General features: G+C 39.5%; 1 protein-coding gene across 1 annotated transcript in view; it reads left to right on the forward strand.

The window, feature by feature from the left end:
• Positions 1 to 16,191, forward strand: part of AGBL1 (AGBL carboxypeptidase 1) — a 436,183-nt gene that overhangs the window by 323,035 nt on the left and 96,957 nt on the right. Inside the window, exons 15-16 of the mRNA XM_007446037.1 lie at positions 2,884 to 3,015; positions 7,430 to 7,606. Coding sequence (XP_007446099.1) covers positions 2,884 to 3,015; positions 7,430 to 7,606 — 309 coding nt within the window. The remainder of the gene's footprint in view (positions 1 to 2,883; positions 3,016 to 7,429; positions 7,607 to 16,191) is intronic.

Raw genomic sequence — 16,191 nt, forward strand, 5'->3', positions numbered from 1 at the left:
AAAAAAAAAAAAAAACAAAAAACACTATATGAGATATAAATTGACGAGTATGAGGTACATTGGACTGATTGTTCTCCTTATGTATGACCACTTTACTTCTCCAGAAGCAATTTATGATTAATTTTGACATCCATGACTACTGAGTCATTCTGAGCAAACTGTCATCTAAAACCTCCAAGTCTCTCATTCAAAACCTACTTCTTAGCTAAATGTCACTTTTACTTTTGCCACTGTTAGAATCTAATTGTAGGAGCTGCATATTCCAATTTAAGTTTTTCTATTTCCAAAATTCTGCTCTTTTTGGCCCTTATAATTTCTGCTCTTACTTGTTTACTCTGCTGTCAGTTGTAGTCAATTCTGTATCATTAGCAAATTTGACAAACACCTTCAGTTACCTACCCTGTGTGCTTAACTAACTATACAAAGACTACATTTCTACAGACTAAGGAACAAATGTGAGGAAATAGCAGGACTTCTACCTCTTTGAAACACACAAATGTGTATGTATCATATATTAATTTTAAGTACACAGATCACACACCTCTACGGCTTGATAAATTCTCACGAAAAGAACACACCATGTAACCATCAACCAAATCGAGAGACAGAACACCACGGGCAACCCAGACATTAGACCATAATGTAATGTCCCCCTTCCCCCAAACATAGACATTATCCTAATTTCTATCACTGCATTAGTTTTGCCTGTTTTTGAATATCATATCAAGGAAATCATATGGATGTGCTCTTTTGTATCTAGCTTGTTCTTTCATTCTTAATGCTGGACAGTATTCTGTTGAATGATTATACTACAGTTTATTAATCAATTCTACTGTTTACAGATTTAGGCTACTAAAAATAGTGTTGCTGTGTATATTCTTGATATCTTCTGGTGCCCAGTATATGCATTTCTGTTGGGCAGGTTCTGGAATATGTGTATATTCAGCTTTAGAAGACACTCCAAAATTTTTTCCACCGTAGTGGTATAGATATAGTCCCACAAGCTGGGTTCAAGAGTTTCATTTGCTCCATATCCCAGCCAACGTTTGGTATTGTCTTTTCATGATGTTAAATGCAGGGGCATCTCACTGTGGTGTTTAAATTATATTTCCTTGATATTGATGAGGTTGAGTACAGTTTCATTTGCTTAATAGCCATTTGGAACTTCTCTTTTGTGAAATATCGATTCAAGTTTTTTGCCCATTTAAAAATTGAGTTGCTTTTTTTCTTACTGACGTATGTATACATTCTCTCTATGAATCATCTGTTGTATATATGTACTGCACATATGTTATTTCACTCTTTGGTTTGCCTTTTCGCATTCTTCCTGGTGTCTTTGGATCAAAAGAAATTCTTAAATGAAATATATCTAGTTTTTAAATATTTTCATTTATTTTTAGTTCTTTTTTTAAGGAGGTTTCTTTAAAATTATTTATTTATTTATTTTTCTTTGGCTGCATTGGGCCTTCGTTGCTGCGCACAGGCTTTCTCTAGTTGTGGCGAGTGGGAGCTACTTTGTGTTGCAGTGCACGGGCTTCTTACTGTGGTGGCTTCTCTTGTTGTGGAGCACGGGCTCTAGGCATGCAGGCTTCAGTAGTTGCGGCACGTGGGCTCATTAGTTGTGGTGCATGGGCTTAGTTGCTTCGCGACATGCGGGATCTTCCCGGACCAGGGATCAAACCCATTTCCCCTGCATTGGCAGGCGGATTTTTAACCACTGCGCCACCAGGGAAGTCCCAAGATTGTGTATTATTTTTTAATCCTTTATGGCTATTGAATTTTATCAAACGTTTTTATGCATCTATTATGATTATCATATTAGTTCTTTCTTTAGTCTGTAAATGGAGTGAATCACATTGAATTATTTTTGATGTTGAAACAACCCAACTTTGCATTCCGGATTTTAACTAAATATTATGATGCATACTTTTTTCATTTTTATGAAACAATTTTAGACAAGTTCCAAAAATAGCACAGAGTATCCATATATACTTCATCCAGTTTCCCCTAATGCTGATGTTTTGCACAATTATGGTACAATTATCAAAGCTGAAAAATAATATTAGAGCAATAGTATAAATGATACTACAGACTTCATATGGATTTTACTAGCTTTTCCACCAATGTTTTTTTATTTGTTTCAGAATCTAATCCATGATTCCCATTGTATTTAGATTTCATGTTTTCTTAGTTTCTCCTCTATGAGAGTCCCTCAGACATTCTTTGTCTTTCATGACCATGATGATTTTAAAAATATTGGTCATATTTTTACTTTTCTTCAATATGAATTTTGTCAGTGTGTCTGTTACTGGTGATGTTTACCTTGATCACTTGGTTAAGGGTGATGTCTGCTGGGTTTCTCCATTGTAAAATTAGTATTTTTCCTTTTGCAATTAACATCTTGGTGGAGATATTCTGACACTATGCAAATAATCCTTTTTCTCCACAAATCTTTCTCACTAATTTTGGCATCCATCAGTGGATCTTGCCAGCAACAATTATTACAGAGGTGTTCTAATGGTGATTTTCTATTTACTTCGTTTCTCCATTATTTATTAATTGGAGTCTGTCTGTAAGGAAGAACTATTCAAAGCCTACTTCTTATTTCCTCTTCCAGTTTTGGCCCTGTGTCCTCCCCTGTCACAAGGAAACTTGTCAGCAGAGCTACATGTGACTCATATTTCCTTTTATTCTGTTCAACCCTAAGCACCTTCCAATCTACCTTCCTTCCTGATAATTCTACCAACAGAACTCTTGCTAAAGTCACCAGTGGTCCTCATGTGCCTGGTTCTGCTAAGTAAACAGTATCTACCTAAGAAAGTTGACATTTTAAACATGTAAGAAATCAATAGATTTAGTTTCTCCTTTGTTTGGCCATTGTAGGTCTTCTGTGATTTCCATGGTCACTCCCAAAAGAGGAATGTGTTCCTTTACGGTTGTAGCATCAAAGAGACTTTGTGGCAGGCAGAGTCTGCTGTGGGCACATCCAATCTCTTGGAAGATGTCAGCTACAGGGTAAGTCATTATGGTGGATGACACCAGATATTTTGTGTCCATATGCTTGCCTTTGAGACGTGCCTCAACCATTATTTTCCTAAATAGGCATTTTGATTATTTTAACTATAGGATTATAGTACAAGCAGGTTGAAGGCATGTGTAACCTCTCCACATTTTTGATGAATAATGGCTTCTTGCCTGGTTACTCTGAATTTGTTTTTTCTATGTGATATGATACAGTACATAGGACATGAGAATTGGAGACAGGAAACCTCATCTTAATACCTAACTTTATAATTATTAACTGTGTGACTATGAGCCATTCACACTTCCTCTCTGAAGCCCCATTCTTCACCTGTAAAACAAGGATAGTGAAAATACCGTCCCTGTTAGGTATTATGTTTATGGAAGGAACAAAATGATCCTGAATTGGAAAGGATCTTAAATAAATATGAAGTGATGAAAAAAATTTAAGGCATTAGATGATCCACATTCCCCTGCTTGAGCATACTATAAAAAGTAGAACAGTGACCCGCTGAACCTAATTCTATTTTTTCTGGGTTCCAGTAGTTGGAGCTCAACGATCCCCACACTGAACCCAAGAGGAGATTAAGGAGAGGTAAGGGAGGAAGGACTTCTTCTTGTCAGGGTAAAGAAAACAGGCTGTTGCTTGCTGAATATCAGGAAGAGGTAGAAGAGGTCAAGTTATCCAACCACAAAAGAAAAACTGGCCTTTGTTTCAAATTTATTTAGGAAAAAGAGAAAAATTATTGTGTTGGAAAAACCTAGTTCTGCTCCTGTGTCTTTCTCTTTTACTTTTACGCAGAACACTTCATTTATGACACTTTTGGGGACGAAATACTTGGATTTTTCCCTCCACCAAGCAATTCTGTGACACCAGCTGGATATCTTACAATTTAACTCAGTTCTGACACTATCTACCTGGAGATAACACCAGGTCCCTCAGGTTAAGGGCTCCGTCCCAGGAGACATGCCCCCATTTCAGATGCTAACTGCAAGTAGGAGGTCCTCAGGTTACCCACAAGTTCTGTCTGACTTGGCTACAAATCAGAGGTTCTCATGATCTCCTCCCCGTTGGGTTCGATTATTTGCTAGAACGGCTCACGGTACTCAAGGGAACACTTACTTACATTTACCAATTTATTAAACGATGTGATAAACGATACAGATGGGAACAGCCAGATAAAGAGATATGTAGATATGGAAGGGTCCAGAGCTTCTGTACCTGTGGAGTTGCGAGTAGGGTGCATTACTTCTCAGTGTATGAATGTGTTCACCAACCTGCAAGCTCCCTGAGCCCCATACTATTTGGATCTTATGGAAGCTTCCTCACATGGGCATGATCATTTATCAACTCCATTTCCATCCCCTCTCTCTTTCCTAGAGAAATGATGATCTGCCCTGATCCAGGAACCATTCAGGAGCCCACCCAGAGTCGCCTTATTAGAACAAAAGATGCTCCTACCACTCTTATCATATAGGAATTTGCAAATGTTTTGGGAATCTCATGTCAGAACTGGTGGTGAAGAACCCATATGTATTTCTTATTACAAATCACGATATCACAGTTATAATGGTACCAGCCTCTTCTAAATCCCTTATTATTCTGGATATATGAATTTACTGTGTGTGAAATACCTTCATTTACAGGGTTAGTGAGTATTAAAAGAGGTAGAAACCCACCAAGCTACTATTTCACCTGGAATTACTTCCCATATCCTGAATTTTTTTTCACCCTCTTCATTCATGTCTATTAGAAGCATGACTGCTACTGATCAGTAGAGTTCCCCCAAGGCTATAAAGCTGAACCAACAGCTTATCCTCAATGTCCTATTTACACTAAGGCTCAGCTAGAGTACTGGCGATAAACCTCAAGAAGCTTAACTGCTTTATCTTATTTAGGAAACTAGTTTAGTAAATTAAAACTTTCATCTGGGCAGGTCATGCTGACCTATATAAAATGATCTCTTATGAGTGGTACATCTTAAACTAAAAGAATCTATACTATCCAATCTTAGAGTCATCATGAGTTTTAGCTCTCTTTTTCCAAAAGAAAGTTAACAATATTCATAGATAATAATAAAGCTTACCCCAAAGACTTGTGATGATTAAATGAATTAATGCATGCAAAATACATAGTAAGCATTCAGTGAAAAGTTATCTATTATAATCTTAATATTTGGGGAAACTGAAATTAAGTTTAAGGTACAGAGCAAGTGTCAGGGGAAGAGTTGAATGTCCCAAACCTTCTTGCCCCACCCAAACCGGGTGACCCCAGGAAACATTGAAGCAGGTCTCCAGTGGATCAATTCATATGTAGAGTTCATCAATTTCCTATTCATTTACAAAACAAAACGTAACAAACAAGCAACCTCCAGTTATCACAGCTATCATCATCTTCGTTGCTCACTCTGACATAGATCTATTTGTGTGAAATCAAAAGGAAAATGCAAGGAGGACTTTACTGTAAATGAGATAGTTTGGAGCCCATTATTTAATGAATGGATAAATTGCCGCTATGGAGGTGTAAGAGGGTACTGCCACTGCACTTTGTAAATCTCACAGCCTCCAGGCTCCAGTGAAGGGATCATATCTCATAGAGCTCTCCAAGATGCATGCCATTAATTTGAGTGTGTGGTTATTTGGAGAGGGGCCGTACTAGCTAAGAAAACAAGGTTCACCTAAGTGAGAAAGCAAAGATCATTTAAATGATGTCAGATTAAGTTTTCGCAACAAGGTAAAACATTGATAAATTATAATTACATTCATGTATTCTTGATCATATTTTATATATATATATATATAGCAACTAAAAAATATATCTATACTTATATATATATATATTCTATTTATGTCTGTTTAAGCAGTCCTCTAAAAGCCTGGACTAGCAGATTCCATTTATTTCAGTGAATAGTTATGAAGTACCCTCTACAAGCAGCATAGATTCTTGTGCAGAGATTTTCCTGTGAACAAGACACAAACTTCTAGGCTGCAGAGGAGATAGAAAATAAACAACAAATTACATACACAATAATTTAACTGTAATTGTGATAAGTACTCTGAAGGAGGAAAATGGGGAGAGGGATCGCAGGGAGAGAGCGACAAGAGTGGATAGATAAAATCAATTAGGAGGCAATTGCAGGAACTCTGAGGATAACATTAGCATTTCATTTCCTTTAAAATTATGATGCTTTAGGTCTGGAGGCTGTGTAAGAACTTAGAGATCATAGTAGGTTATGTTAATAATTACATTAATATATATTTATATCATATAATTATAGTAATCCTTACATTAATATAGTTAATGGTTATGTTAAACATGACAATAAGAACCAGAGATGCAATATTAAAAGATTTGCTCTATGTTCTAGAAATGAACAAAACTGCATTTCCTTAAGAATAATTCCTTAATTTATGTTCTCATCAATTTGGTCTGCTTCTCCATCTTGTCCCTATAATTTGTCCAAAGACCCGATGCTATACTGTTTCTTCTCTAATGTATATAGTTTTATATTATGTTCTAGTTTTTGGAGATTCTGTCAACACTGAAGTGAGAGAACCCTTCTTGTTCATGTCACAAAAGTTCTGAGCTAAGTGTAGTATTTCAGCTGTCCCAAAGACTTGGTATACTTTCAACTCTGAGACATCATCTTTGGGGGATGGAAGGGTCCCGTGACTAGATGTCCCCTCTCTGTCAGTCGGAGAGTGGCAAGGGTCTACTGATGCTTTCTAAATGGAAATTAAGTGATCTCACATAAAGCTTTTCTACCCTAGGAAAAGGTGGTACATGTGAATCCAGAGAGTATGAATTTTTAGAAGTTTTATAATTGGTCCAGCTTCAGATATATGGATCAGAGAATGAGACTGAAATGTTCATTTTGGCAGTTCCAGTCTCTCAGGAAACAAGTGAACGTTATATGTGCTCCTGCTTAAGAATCATCAATGGCCCGTATGTCTGAGATAAGGAAAGTTCAGCTAGAAAACAGTGAGGCTGGATGGAGCTACTCTCTAAATTTCAATTCTCTATGAAGCCTGTGGCTTTCCATGAGACTCAACTCAGCAATGTATGAGGCTGAATGTATGTTGCAACCTTGGTCCACCGTGATGCAGGAAGATGGGGTTGAAAGATCATACTCTTTGGAGTTGGCCATATTGTCATTTGGATCCTATTCCAGTCACTTTGTAGTTGGGCTTGAACTATTTCTTTCTAACTTTTCTAAGCCTCAGTTTCCTCATCTTTGTAAGTATTAAAAAAATTGGTGTCCATTACTGAGGATAGATAGAAGATTTATAGTTGCACATATTAAGTGTTTAATGTATTGAGATGCTTAGTACATACTGAGAAGTTTTTTATGATGCATAGCCCCAATCACCGGCAACTCATCATAATTTGATTTTTTTTAAATTGTAGACTCTTCCCAAAATCCTTGATAAACTAGCACCAGCATTCACCTTAAGCAGCTGCAGCTTCCTCGTGGAGAAATCCCGAGCCTCCACAGCACGGGTAGTGGTGTGGAGAGAGATGGGGGTGTCCAGAAGCTACACCATGGAGAGCAGCTACTGTGGCTGCAACCAGGGCCCCTATCAGGTATGTGAGGCTGCGAAATATCCATGCTTTCTGTCTGGCAGCAGTACACTGTAATGCAGAGCTATCACACATCTCTTGTTCCTGCTCTCTAGCCTGAAAGAGGAAGAAGTCTCCAGGTAGAGTCTGGCCCAGCTCCCTGATCTTGCTGAAGAGCTAGTTCAATGATTGTCTTCCCTGGCAGCACAATCTGCGTTGATCCTCGAAGCAGTTTGTGCATGCCTGCTGATTTGGTTTCTCAGTCATCTGCCCTTGCCAGCAAGTGGCAGGGGAGCCTCCCTCAGACAGGCACACCCCGGCTTTTATGGAGCCTCTGTCTGGCCCTGTTTTATGCATGAGAGCATTTTCTTTCCTTTTGCAACAACTGGGACCAGTCCCCTGTGCATCATAAAAAAGACATAGGTCAGCATGTAGATATTGTCAAGACGTACGTGGATTGTATTTCTCTGTCTTCTGTGCTTATCTAAATTAGCGGCTCTCTGTTCTACTGCTATCACCAGAGCAAACAGAAGCGTGTGCATGACGTGGGTCTCCCCAAGATGAGTGGGGCTAGGACTCAAGTTCTGACGTCGAGGGAAATGGCTCATATAAGTCGTATTCTTTCTACAGCTATATTAGCTCTTACAGTGGGCTGTTCTAGCTGCTTGTCCCACTCCCTCACTAGAGGAGCATAAATAAGGGACATTGTGACAGAGCCAGGGTAATAGACTCTTAAATTCATTAGGCAAGCTGACAGACTACTGCTTGGTGAGTTCTATTCAACCTCAGGAACACCTGGACCTCATCAGCCTTAAAGCTCATTGTGTTGGCTTTGATACTTTCCTGGAACTGCTAGGAAGTGCTTGGCATCTCCATAATCTGGTGCTTGTGGAAATCTGTTAACTATCAAAGGCAGTCCAGGGAGTGACAGGTGATGAATATTATCTAACTTCTTACCTACCTGGTCAAAGAGATTTTTCAACACAGGGTTACTGAACCACCCATTTTGACCTATTAATTCTGTTAAATAGCCAGTTAGTTTTGTCTACACAGTGGCTTGAAAGAATTGTTTTTACTACTGAATTAATAAACTGTTAGACTGAATTAATCCATATTTATCCACATTAATCCAGTGCGGAATAAGAAGAGTGAGCTTGTTGGAGAGACGTGGGATTGGGTATCCAAAGACCTCACTCTTCCACTTACCAGCCGTGCTGCAAAGTGCTTACCTCTATTGAACCTATACATTTCATATATCAAATGCAGATATTAATAAAGATTCATCTCCTTCCTACTAGACAAAATTTTTGTAAAGGCCAAAAGAAAATATATATACAAATATAATTGGAGGTTATATCATCAGGAATCTGTTCATTCTCTTGACGCTTAAAACCCATAGGACTGGAAAAAATATAAGCCTGGAATATTGTGACTCTAAGACCTTATAGACTTGGGCCTCTCTAGCTGTGTGCTTCTTGAAGACAACTCCACGCATCCCTCACAGATTTATTGGATTTGTGACTTTCATTGACTTTGTTTCTCCAAGCACCAATTCAGGCTAACAGCTTCTAGTCACATAAGTGTCAATGCCATTCACAGTAAATCAACCAGACACTCAAAGGCCCTTGAAGCTGTCGTTTGAAAACTAAATGACTCATAGGTTCAGGCCCTCACCAACTCTTCGTCTTCCATGCAACATACATACTGGCTGTTGGGAATGACAGTGAAAGAGGCTTGTCCAGTGGGACAGCTTTCAGATGTGGGCTCAGCGTTTGCCCTGGGAAATTTTCCACATGGCCTTTGCATGGGGTCTCTATACGGAAGAATGGAGAAGGAACTGACTAGAGAAAAGCCCTAACAGTGCCAGATCTGCCTTTGCTTTAAAAATCCTATTCTCTATATGAAACACCTCTCTGAACTGGATAGGTTTTCCCCTTCCCTTTGTTTTTCTGTCGTTACAAACATTGTTGAGTAACTGAGCAGAATTGCAGACAGTGACCAAGAGGATGGTGAGTAATTTTATATTGCGGGGGGTGGAGGGGCACCCTGGGGAAATGAAACCAGCCCAGAGTTGGGTGTTTTGGTGGTTTTTGTTTGAGGTATATAATGAAGACTACAAGCTATAAAGCAGTATAGAAATTTCCATCCTGAACATACTGCAAATGATTTTTGTACATTGAGAAGCTGAGTCCCAGTTGGGTCCTGAGGTTATTATTCTAAGGCCATCTTTCCATTTTTTGTTTAGCATTACCATTTACACAAAAGATGGAAAATACTTAAATATACCCACGAGGGGCATTCCTTCCTGCCTTCATAAGAATATAAACATTTTTGCAGTTTCTCTGGTTAATGCGGCTTTAACGTAGTTCCAATCATTTCTGCCAGCACACTAAGTACCTGATCTGTTAGTACTGAAATGAAATATTTCTTACAGTGACATTTATGTTGGAACTGCATTAAAGAATATAAGCTATATCACCTTCAAATAATTATTATTAATATGATATTTTCCCTTCTGTTTTCCAGTCTATAGTTGGCTAATTAAAAAAAACAAAAAAAACTTCTCCAGCTTTTGTTGTTTGGGGGATATAGTCTCTTCTGCTAGGTTATATGCTTTGATCCATAATTTGTATTTAATGTGGAAGTCCCATCCGCTGAGAGATTTACTTTCCGTGTTAGGGACCGGCCCAAAGCTGTGGAGGCTGTTGAAGGGAAAAGCCAAAATGGAATGATGTGTCCTTTGGGGGCTCATATTTTAGAGTCAGTTTTCAGACTCTATGTGGACAGCTGTGTGCTTCACACAGAGTTGAGTGTTTGCGACCTGGAGTCGCATGCATGGTGTGTTTGCACATGCGAAGGCATGTGACTGGGTCCCGTGGGCTGCTTGTGGCTTAGGAGGATAATGTAAAAGCTCCCACCCAAGCAGGCTGTTAACATGCTCCTTGACAGTGCTGCTGACTCATGGGACAGCAAAAAGGGTCTTAGAGGAAGGACAGGAGATGGGTGACTCAGCTGAGGTTTGTAGAGTGAGTCAACTGGGTGTTAATATTCCCTACCTGCAACTGCTTGCCTTGTATTGTGGACCCTCAAGCAATCCATCCTCTTTACAACCAACAGAGGGATCTTTCAGTAACCCAAACCTATTCAAGTCAAGTACTGCCCATAACCCTCATTATGTCTAGAGAAAATCAACTCCTCGTCTTGAAGTATAAGGCCTTTGACAACCTCCTCATTCATTTTTCTATACTCAGTGCCTTCTTTAGTATAGAATAATTGTTAACGTGTATCTGTGTTGACTGACCAATGACTGAATGGATAAGTGAGCAAATGAATGGTGATTTCCGGGTAGGGTCAGATGATTTTCCTCTGTCCATGGATAATTAGAAAAAGGAGAAGAAATCACCATGGTCCAAATATGACTAGACGCCATTCTAAAATGGAGGTTTTTAAGAGTTGCTGTCATTGGTGGAAATGGAAAATACATGGGTGAGAGAGGGAAATGAGTAAGAATGCAACTCTGAGACCTCTTAGGCCGGTCACTATATACATGATTTGAGAGCATCTAATGGATTCTTTCCCCGAGTAAAGTGATTCCAGTCCAGGTGTGGAATTTCACATGGCCGCATTCTAATAACAGGTGATGATTAGAAAGGAAGACATCCACTGTGCATGTGAGAGATGCTGGGATGTACCTCCTAGATCCCCTTGAAGAGGTGCTCATTTCCCCAGTGGCTCACACCTGTGTCCATCACCAGAAATTACTTGTAGCTGGCAGAAACTCTCTTGACCAAAGCCATGGCTCCTCTGTGTGAGCCTGCATCCAATGGCTGGTCTATGTGGGGTTACAATGGCCTGGCCTCCTAGCCTTAGTTGGGAAAACTCCAAAGGGGGTGCCATTCCAGCTCCAGAACTCCCTGTAGGATCGGTGGGGACCTCTGTTGCAATTGCACTGAGGTTCAACCTCCTCCTCTGCCCAATTCTGCTTTCCTCACCACTCATAGGTGTTGTTATGGTGAGAGCTCCCCAAAAACCTTTCTGCAAAACAAATTATAACAGTATTTCACAAAGGCTTAACTTAGAAAACATAAATGTTGGAACTAAGCACTTGAGCTATTGAAGATGGTTTGATAGGGACAAATTCATAGAAGAAATTAAATCATCTCAACTTGGCTTTCAAGCCTCCCGGTGCCCTCTCATTCACATTCTGCTCCTCTTAGCTGTTTTGGGAACACGGCCCACACAGAATGAGAGACTGCAGCTAGGTACAGGGCCTCTTGCACTGGTGCTCTACTGCTATTGTGGTCCAGAAGAGAGATTGAGTGTATTAGTTTCCCACAGCTGCCATACAAATTACCACAAATTAGGTGGCTTAAAATTACTCTATGGGTTCTGGAGGCTAGAAGTCCAACATTAAAGTGTTGGTAGCACCACATACTCTCTAAAGGCTCTAGGGGAGAATCTGGTCCAGGGCTTTCTCTTAGCTTCTGATGTGTCCTGGCTTGTAGATGCATCACTCCAGTCTCTTCCCTTTGTCATCGCATGGCCATTTCCACTTGTCTGCCTCTGTCTCTGTGTCTTCTCTCCTCTTCTTATAAGGACACCAGTCATATTGCATTTGGGACCCACCCTATTCCAGTATGACCTCATCTTAACTAATTACATCTTCAACAACCCTACTTCCGAATAAGGTTAAATTATGAAGTTCTTGGAAGGACACTAATTTTGGGGAGACTTATTCATCCTAGTACACTGGTCCAGGCAAGAAAGTATAGAATATTTAGATCCAAGAACCAAAAAGAGGTTTTTATTTCTGTCTCCATATTTCTGTGCTGTGAATCCCCAAACAAATGATAACTACTCTTGTTTTCTCTCTACCTCATGATCAAGAAAGTAAGAAGTTTAGATTTTCTTGGAACATTTTGGAAGACAAATTGGAGAGTCATGCCATAATTAATGAATGCTGATTAGTGCTGCTTGAGTATTATAACATGCAGTGCCCTTAAATAAGCAATAATAACAAATACATCTATGGTATTTACTGTGTGTTAAGCCTTTTGCAGCTCTAAACTTACTCCATTTTTTGCTACCACAGGACAAAACACTGCAGAGTTGTTTTTATCATCATCATCATCATCGTCATCATCATCATCCTTATTTTACAAATTGGGATACTTAGGCAGAGAGGTTAAATAACTTAGTGCCACACGGCTAGTAAATTTTAGAACCAGGGTTTGAATACAGGCACATCTGACCCCTCCCGCCCCTGACCCCTAGGCCCCTGCCTAGTTGAATGTCATTGGGGAAAGGAGCCCTGGGCTTTGGGAACAGGAGACCCAGCTTCTGCTATTGGCTACCACTAAGTAAATCTGCAACAAGGGGTTTCTTGACTATAATAAGAAGGCATAATTAGAACTGAGAAATGGGCATAGTCTCTGGTAAATTATGTTAGAAATAGGCTGCCTTTGCTGGGTATCCATGGGGCTTATGGGTTACCTAGATCAGGGTGACCTGGCATGATTCTGAAACCCCTAAAAGTCTCCTGCAACCACTGCTGGGCATGTGGTTTTTCCAAGGAGAATGTGCTCTGCTTTTAGCACCAACTAGCTAGTTGTCAGGAGGCTTTGTTCATCCATCCCATCTTGTCACACCCCTTCATCCAACTTGACCTGTTTCTTTTTTCACCTTTCCAGAGTAAACAAAGAGGGATTGGAGGAATGTAATACTATGAAGTAGAGGCTTTCTACCAGCAGGAAAAATGGGGGGAGCAAGCGGAGCTGGTCTTCAGTGAAACAACCTATTGAAGTTTGAATTAGGCAAGTTCCTACATTGTTTCCTACACTCATTTCACTTCCTAGTGACATCTCTCCTTTTCCCCTTAGAGAGCTGTTGCTCTCACACAGCACTTTGGACTTGAGCAGTCTTTATTTGAGGACACTTCTCTTCCTCAAATGTCCCAAGTTGCAAAATTGCCCTTCTGCCAGGGTCTACACACACATTCTTTGACCACACACACATTTTGTATGTGTGTATCACACATGTATGCACAAACATATGTACCTACCAGCAGTTCTCCATAGATTTATACAGGAAGTATGGTTTATTGTTTAGTGTGGGTGTCTGTGTCAGACATAGAGTTCTAAGGAGAGCTCTGCACTTAGCAGTCATCACTTTGAAACCTGACCTCTGTGAGTTTTAGTTGTAGTAGTGGTTTCCTCACAATTCCTGCCTATGGAGATGCTGTTAAGACTGAATGAGCAACTGACTGTAAAACATTTATCATTATGTTCATAGTAAACACTCATGCTTACTTATTGTTTGTACCATTATTGATGGTATATAAGAATTTTCAATGGTTGTTTTTTCATTTTAAATAAAGACATTGAGACTCCAACTTTTATCTATAATTGTCTTATTCAGATCTTCTTAATTAGAACCTTTGGGGTTAGAGTTTAGGTATCTGTGATTTTATTAACTTTACTATGAAGCCAGCGTTGAGAATGGTAGACTTTGACTTTTACTGAGGCTGATATCCATATATCTATATTTATAGATTTAGCTATATCAAAACAGCTTCTGTCTGTATTATCTAGACCTTTCCTCTCTTATCTACCCTTTATTCTGTCATACTTCGTATGCAGTCTAAGCTATATAATAGTCAATTTATAGCTGAGGTTCTAGAGAAAGGGAAGGGGAATTTGTGAGCCTGCTTCTAGGGGAAGAGTGAGGTGTGGAAGACAGGACAGGAAACAGATTTAAATTCCTCCAAAATTGCTGAATTTAAAAGCCTATTCTGATCACAAGCACAACTCAAGAATATATTTTCGATCATTATTCTCTTGGAAGTCATTTTCCTGTTCTGTGGGCAGCCTCATATTGGAGTGTAACTCTTTCTGAGCTCTGAATGGGAGTTGGGGGCATCTTAATTTCATTAATGTAAACTGAGGAATAGTATTTCTCAAACGTTAATGTATGAACTACCTAGGGATCTTATATAATGCAGATTTCTGAACCATGTCTCCATTTGACCTGGGGGATGGCCCGGGAATCTGCATTTCATCAAGCACCCCTGGAAATTCATATTCTCAGTCACTGAGAGATGAGGCAGGATACCCAGAGGTAAAAGGCGAGATGGTTTAGAAACTAGTTTTTGTGGTTTCTGTTTTTGTTCTCTTTCTCCTGATTTGCTCTGGCCTATGGAGAATTTTCCGTGGCTTTTATTGTAAAGTCTCAAATTCTCTGCCTCCCCCCAACCTTTAAACATTTTTTTTGATGTGTGTGTATGTGTGTGCGTGCGTGTGTGTATGTGTGTGTGTGTGTGTGTGTGTGTGTGTGTGTTTCATCTGTACTTTTAGGTAACTGACTTAGTTCTCCCACAGAAGTTGTATTTAATAAATGTCTAATATCCCAGTGAGAGTTGAAAGACATTTTGGTTTTGTTTGTTCGTTCGTTTTTCTAGCTTCTGAGACACCACCAGGTTAAAGTTTCTTAAATTGCCTGTAGAACAAAAGTGTCTAGGAACTGATATAATTATATACAAAATTGTTTGCCTATATGTACACGTTTCTGGGAAGAGTGGCTACAGTTTTTAAGATATTTTTAAAGGGTGGAGCAAAAACATAGTAATTATACGGTTTCAGTGCAGTAAACCAAACTGTCCAGACAATTGGAATGTAATTTATTAAAAAAAAACTCATGTATTTAAAGAGATATTTTCTTTAAAAGCCAAGTTACTTTCTCATATACAGCATTTTAGGAAGCATGACTTTGTTTTTCCTATCATCTCTTCCTCCAAGCATGTTTAATTGAAGAAAGAATATCTCTTTAGATAAGCTTTTACTGACTTAATTTGGTTAATGATATTTCAAAGCTAATTCATGTTCGAGGTGAGCATGAAGATGAAGGGCTCATGCTTTAGTTTATTGAATCCAAGATCTCCAGATGGCCCATCACAGCTTCCCAGTGTCTGCTCTTAAATCAGCTCTAGAAGTGCTTGGCTTGAATTGGTGAAAATCAAGTGGAGTCTGAATCGCTATTTCTTCTACTTATCAATTAGCACAAGAACAGTGATGCATCTCATTAAGTGTGTACTGGAGTAACTTCAGTCTAAATCTTCTGTGATTGCACGTAGGACACTAATCTTTTCAGGATGTTGCTTCTCACAGGTGGTCATTTAGACGGAGGAGCAGCTGCCTCAGCTTCACCTGGGATCTATGCAGTCTCAGCCCCTACCTATTGCTTCAGGATATGCATTGTAATAGGATCCCCAGGTGATCCGTGTTCCCAGGAAAGCACTGATTTAGAGCATCCTTGGTCGGCAGGGAGGTGAGAAAGGATTAGGGGTGAAGAAAGGGAAAAGTTAGGGAGTTCTAACTTTTCTGGTAGGCAAGGACGTAGTTCCCAGAATTTTTGTGCGCTAGAATGAGATGCTGTATGGGGATGTGATTTAAAAGGTGAAAGTAATCCCCAGTATGAGACCTTTTGTTGATTGGTGGCAACATTTTAATGCTAGATGAGTTTGTTGTCCCCCCCCCCCCCCCCCCCCCCACTTTTTTTTTTTTTTTTTTTTTTTTTCCTTGCATTATGCGGGCCTCTCACTGTTGTGGCCTCTC

The sequence above is a fragment of the Lipotes vexillifer genome, unplaced genomic scaffold (assembly GCF_000442215.2).
Source record: "Lipotes vexillifer unplaced genomic scaffold, Lipotes_vexillifer_v1.1 scaffold495, whole genome shotgun sequence".
NCBI lineage: Eukaryota > Metazoa > Chordata > Mammalia > Artiodactyla > Lipotidae > Lipotes > Lipotes vexillifer.